This window comes from Grammomys surdaster, unplaced genomic scaffold (assembly GCF_004785775.1).
Source record: "Grammomys surdaster isolate TR1022 unplaced genomic scaffold, NIH_TR_1.0 126076, whole genome shotgun sequence".
NCBI classification, from domain to species: domain Eukaryota; kingdom Metazoa; phylum Chordata; class Mammalia; order Rodentia; family Muridae; genus Grammomys; species Grammomys surdaster.
Window position 1 is genome coordinate 7,346,399 of NW_021620885.1, and position 5,886 is coordinate 7,352,284.

Genomic DNA, 5,886 nt, shown 5'->3' on the forward strand with positions numbered 1-5,886 from the left:
CCACAGGACAGGAGCAGACCAACTCTGTGTCTGCTCCAGCCCAAAGGTGCTTTGCTCATTTTAAACAAGGAATATATGCTAGACAGTAATATTTGTACAAATATTCAAATTAAAGCTACATCTAATGGTGATGCAATATTTTTGTAAATATCATTAACAATTTACTTAATAATATAGTAACAAGCAATAAGGAATGACCTATGCTTAACCCTATTCCTGTGTTGAGATATGAAGCCCTTCTGAGACTCTTCAGTATATGAGTTCTACTCTGGTCTGTATCCCAGCACTTTTCTTAAGAGCTCTTGGTCTTTTCTTTCTTGTGATGGAACCAATTGGTCTAGTTACAGACTTATCTTAGACTATTCTAACTCTGAACATGTGGGTAATTTCAATCTCCTTATTAGGACAGTACATTCATTTCTTTGTGTCTTCTCACTTCGGGGCTGTTTATAGACCCTCCCGTCTACAAGCCAAGTAGGCAAAAAGGGATTCTGTGAGTTCTTTAATTTCAGGAAGATCTCCTTCTCAGCCCTTTATCTTCAGAACACATTTCCTTCTAACATGTTAACCTATAGTCATACAAGACTTGCCTATAAAATATTGCAGCGCCAGGGCCTTGTGCAGCCATCTTTAGTCTTCTCTTATCAAAGACATTTAGAAAGGAAGTCAAATTATTTTCCTTCTGAGTACTTCAGAAACAAGTTGGGAACACAAGTTTAAATGTTCTGGAAATGTTTCTTGCAATAATACAAGACAGTTGTAGTGCTCCTATTCGTAGTGTGAACATAGGCATTTGAAGTTAAAATTTTCTATCAACCATGCTACAAACTAGTTCTTTGGTCATACTTAATCCTTGTGTGTGTGTGTGTGTGTGTGTGTGTGTGTGTCCATCTTTTTCCTGCAGTGTCATACATTTTCCTAAAAGCTTTTACTTTAAAGAGTCCACAAAGTGAATTTAATCAAAACAGTATCTTTAACCATCAAACATTTTTTATTTGACATGAGTCTAAACATCCGATATCCAAAAGCAGTTTAAGTATCTGTTTATATCTATCATATTAGTGTTCGCTACTGTTGATTTCTTGGCAGTGTTAGAATCACAGTGTAAAACAGGTGGACTTATATTGCCAAGTTCCTGTCATCTGTTTCTGGAACATAATACTTTGTTAACACATTCAATAGTACTAGGTTAACAGTGTTTGTCGATGCTATTTTAAGCAGACCTGTTTGCTGTTTTGTCTAATTTGATGTTGAGCACTCTAAGCTACTTATTTTGATAATAATTTCAAAAATATACTATTGTCTCTTTGTAATCATAATTTCTTTTAAAAGGGATAAGTGTGGTGTTGTCCCACCCAACACGTTCTAGCTTTAAGTTTGTTTGCTTTGTTAATGGTAGATGTGGGTCTACCTTACCCAGAAGTTTCCGTCTCATTCTCTCCTTCATGATTAAAAGCCCATTTATGAAATAATTTTTATTATGCAAGTTTTATATTGCTGCCGTAACAATTTACAACAGATCTAGTTCTTCAAGCAGCTTTCACTTATTACCATAAATGTAGGTACTTTAGACTTTATACATGAGTATTATCAGGCAAAAATTACATTACGGCATTGACAGAGTCATGTTTCTAGAATATGCAGAAGAGAAGAGAATGGATTTCCTTGTTCTTTCTAGCTTCAAGATACTGCCTTTACTTCTTGATGGGTTCCTTTTCTTCTGTTCTCAAAGCCAGCAATGCCCCAAATGTCTCCCTCTTCTGCATTTGAGGACATGTGTTTTTGGATTGACCCAAATATTCTAAGATAATCTCCCTAATTTTAAGACCAGATCATTGATTGGCTGCTTTAATTTTATGAATACCCAGATTCCTTTTTGCCATGTAAAGCAACATATTCACAGGTTGGTGAGATTAATGGGGGGGCACTTTGGGAGACTATTATTGTACTATAACAGTTAGTAGTTTCATTAACAAAACAAGCACTATAACATGAAACTCAGGAGCTACACATTATTAGTAATACAATGTATGCAGAGAAATTGTTCCTTTGTCCTTGTAGCCTATGTATTCTCCAGACCCAGAGCCCATCCAGTTCACTACTGATAATATTATAGCAATATTAATATAGTATCAAATTATAATTGTTTTATCATGGAAAGGGTATATACCACAAGAGGAATATAATGTAAATGTTTGAAAATAATCAGATGGTTGTTTTGATGCCTCACATACCTGTTTTCCAACCAGAGTGCTAGGAATGGATGTAGTTTATAACGTGATAGTGTTTTGCTATCTGTAGGGCCTGGCCTCACCTGAATTCCCCCAGACTATTCTTTATCACCTAGATCTTGGGCATTGCCTCTCACTCAATAAAGAAACCATCCTTATGAGAGATGTCAGTTGTACTTTACAACAGTCTAGGTAACTTCTCTGTTATTTTAGTGCAAGACCAATCCTGACTCCAACGGACTATTATATCTGCCTTAGTAATTCTCCCTAGACTCTTAAGAGTTGTTTTGAGGTCAATAGTACTCATCTTAATGGAAGAGGCCATATGTACTTTGTAAAGACTTTCAATGTAAACATGTTATAGGTTTTGTTGTACACATGAGATTGAGTTAATTATCGCCAGTAAACTTTTTCTCTAAAATTGTGCTGTGCTTAAGTATGACTAAAAGAAACTGCCTTGTGTCAGACTACAGACGTTTGAACCATTCTGGCTAATGTGTGTTGGAACAGAGTTCCTTCCTGCCTCTTGCAGTGTTTGTCTGTTGGCCATAGTGTTAACAGAGACTCCCACACACACCCACTCATGCCGCCTACTTATAGTGTGGATTTCTAAGAGCCACTAACGTTTATAAATTTTAAGTTTTTAAATATATGAACTTCTAGAGAAAGGTCATTTTCTCAAACCTGCTACTAGAACTGGTACGATTCCCACTGTTCTCTGATCTAAATGGGCAATTGGTCTTCTATTCTTAAACTTAGATTAAAGGATTCTATAAGCTATTAAAATCTTCAAGAGAATCTGTTAATGTTTGGAAGACCTAGAAAGAGAATGCAGGGATGATTGATCAGTTATGGTAGATGAGTTCCTTTTTGTAATGAATTAGGGTATCATATCTCATAGAAATGTTGTCTGTTGTATTCTTCATATTGAAGGAGTGTGTTACTTTGTTATTAGCAGCTTATTTTAAAGCTGTTTTCCTGAGGGTTAATGATGAGTTTGCTAAAGTATAATAAAATATTTGGAAGAAAAGTTTCCTGTTAGTGTAGACTAGGTAGACCTTGACTAGTCCTAAGATACAACCTAAGGAAGAGCTTAGCTGCGTCACTGAAACTTGCCTTTTGGCCTCACATGAGTCAGATTTTGGCTACTTTATCTTCATCTAGTTTATGGCTTTATAGCATAACCCATTGATATAATTATACTACTATGAATTCTGTGCAAATTGGATGGCATCTGAAATTAGAAATATATAGTGTAGCAATTTAGCTGGCTAAAAGGAGCCTTATTAATTCATACAGAAGTGCTTTGTAGAAGCGTATTAGGCATATCATCAAAATCAGAATTATAGTTCTATAATTTTAACCTGTATTGCTCACTCTCCTTGTCTTATATAGATAATGTACGCCAAAGAGCAATAAAAAAAAAATAGAAAGCTTTATTTCAATGTATTTGGTGTTCCTATGTTCTTTAAGTGTGAACAATTGTTTGTGTGTGGGGGGGTATGTGTACATAATTTGTTTGCTTTTGTATATGTTTATGTTTAATGTATGGGTTGGGTTTTTTTGGGGGGTGCAGGGTAGGAAATTGGTTTGCCTCTGCCTCCCAAGTGCTAGGATTAAAATTGTGTGCTACAATGCTCACTGTGATAAGAGAGCTTTTCAAGTTAATACTGATAACTTATTTTTATTGCTTTAACCTCACTTAATGTTTAACTCTAAAATTCTGTTTCCCTTCAGTTCTAAAATGAAATGTTGATCTCTCTCTTTCAGAAAGTCTTTATCTCCTGCAAGGTTCAATAGTGGCAGATCACGACTACATTGGGTTACCTGAAATCCCAGTTGGGACATACCAGGCAAATATCCTGGTAGAAGATGCAACTATTGGGATAGCTGATAATGAATTATTGATATCAAGCAAGGATCATGAACTCTTAGAATATAGAAATTCCAAAATCTCTGCATTGGTAGAAGACCACAATTCTCTTGAGAAACAGACTTTTAGTCTACTGGATTCTTCAAATCAAGTTCTCGAGTACTTAAGTTAGTAAATACCAGAATTAATTTAAAATGCTTGCATAGAATGTATATATTTCTAGTTTGTAAGTATTTTATCTATTAAAATAGATTGTATAGAAGAGAGATCTTGGTACTATGTTAATAACTAAATTCTGAAAGCTTATTTTAAACCTTCCTAAAGTTGTTACATGTTTGAGTACAAATAAATATATGTAACAAAAGTATACAATGTGTAGAATTCAGAAATTTCTCAGAATACATTGTTAGGAAATAAATTCTAGTAGAGAAGTCTCAAACCTTTTTCTATATTGGTACTGCATTTTCTCTTCTAATTTTCCAGTAATATATCCCCCTTTTAAATAAATTTAAACTAATTGTAGTTTAGTTCATAAATGTTGAATGAACAGTAACATAAATTTAATGAAACTTTATCTGTGACATTGGAACATTTTAAGTTTGTATTTGTGTGTGTGTGTGTGTGTGTGTGTGTGTGTGTGTGTGTGTGTCTGAGCATGGCTTTGGGCATGTGAGTACAGTGAATGTAAAGGCTAGGTGAGGGTATTGGATATGCTGAAGCTGAAGTTATAGGTGATTGGGCACCAGCCAGGTTGAGTACTGGGAGCCGCACTGGGATCCACTGCACCAGCAGGACATACTCCAGCTGAAGGACAGATGACTTTCAGGAAGAGTGAAGCCATCTGACCTCATATCACAGACCAAAGACATTGCAGACAGAATTCTAGAAAGAAACTACAACAAAGTGGTTAGAGTAGCCTTAGCTTGCTCTCCTGGACAGAGCAGAGTTCAGGACGGGAGCCTACTGCAGTGCCCACATGGTTGATAGTGACTGTGTCCTTTGTTGTCTCAATGAAGTCACTTTCTTCTAAGTTTCTTTTTGAGATCATCTGACTTGAAGTTGGCCCATTTTACTTGATCTATTTAAGGAGGCCAGTTAGTTTTCAGATTCATTTCTGAGTGGCAGATTCTGAATAGCTAAAAATAAAGTTTTCCTTTCCTGAGTAATTTCTCATCAGATTTTTGTTGTGTGTGAGTCAAATCAGTCTACATTATTCTTGCAAATTATCCCCAAATCTTAACAACTTAAGACAATAAAGCTTTATTTCCTGGCCACCTGCGTGTCCTTGATCATCAGTGACTGACTGCAGTTTCATCTGAAAAATGTCAAGTGATGGGGCTTAGTTCTTGAAATGAAAAAGGGAAGGTAACATACTGAACTGAGCACTGGATCAAAGGGACTCACCAAAATATTGTGCACATCACTACAACGGTTAAATGTCATGTTCTGCTTATGGGCATAGAATTTCATCTTGTTTGGTTATTAATGGTGATAATTTATACTGTGTGAGTATTTAAAAATCCACTGAAGTTTAACATCTTCAGGGGTGCTTCAGGCTTCTCCTTACTACCCTTACTCACTGGTCCTTCCCCTCCCCACCCCACCTCCTGTTGATAATGGCATCATGATGACCCCTGTGATCAACTATGTAAGGTCATTATCAGATAAACCACCCACAGACTCTGGTCAGACTAGTAAAGAGCTTTCCCTTCTGAAATACTCTAAAGATTGAGAGAGATGGCCACTTATTCAAGTGTGAAGATACCAACATAAGAATATGAG

The 5,886-nt window shown here is 35.9% G+C and overlaps 1 protein-coding gene across 3 annotated transcripts in view; it reads left to right on the plus strand.

Annotated features, from left to right (window-relative positions):
• The window catches only part of Gin1 (gypsy retrotransposon integrase 1), a 27,596-nt gene extending 22,220 nt beyond the window's left edge, over positions 1-5,376 (plus strand). For all 3 annotated transcript variants that reach the window (XM_028755693.1, XM_028755695.1, XM_028755696.1), the window contains one exon: positions 4,002-5,376. In XM_028755693.1, the coding sequence (XP_028611526.1) occupies positions 4,002-4,276 (275 nt within the window). In that variant the 3' untranslated portion in view covers positions 4,277-5,376. The remainder of the gene's footprint in view (positions 1-4,001) is intronic.
• Positions 5,377-5,886: the final 510 nt, after the last annotated feature.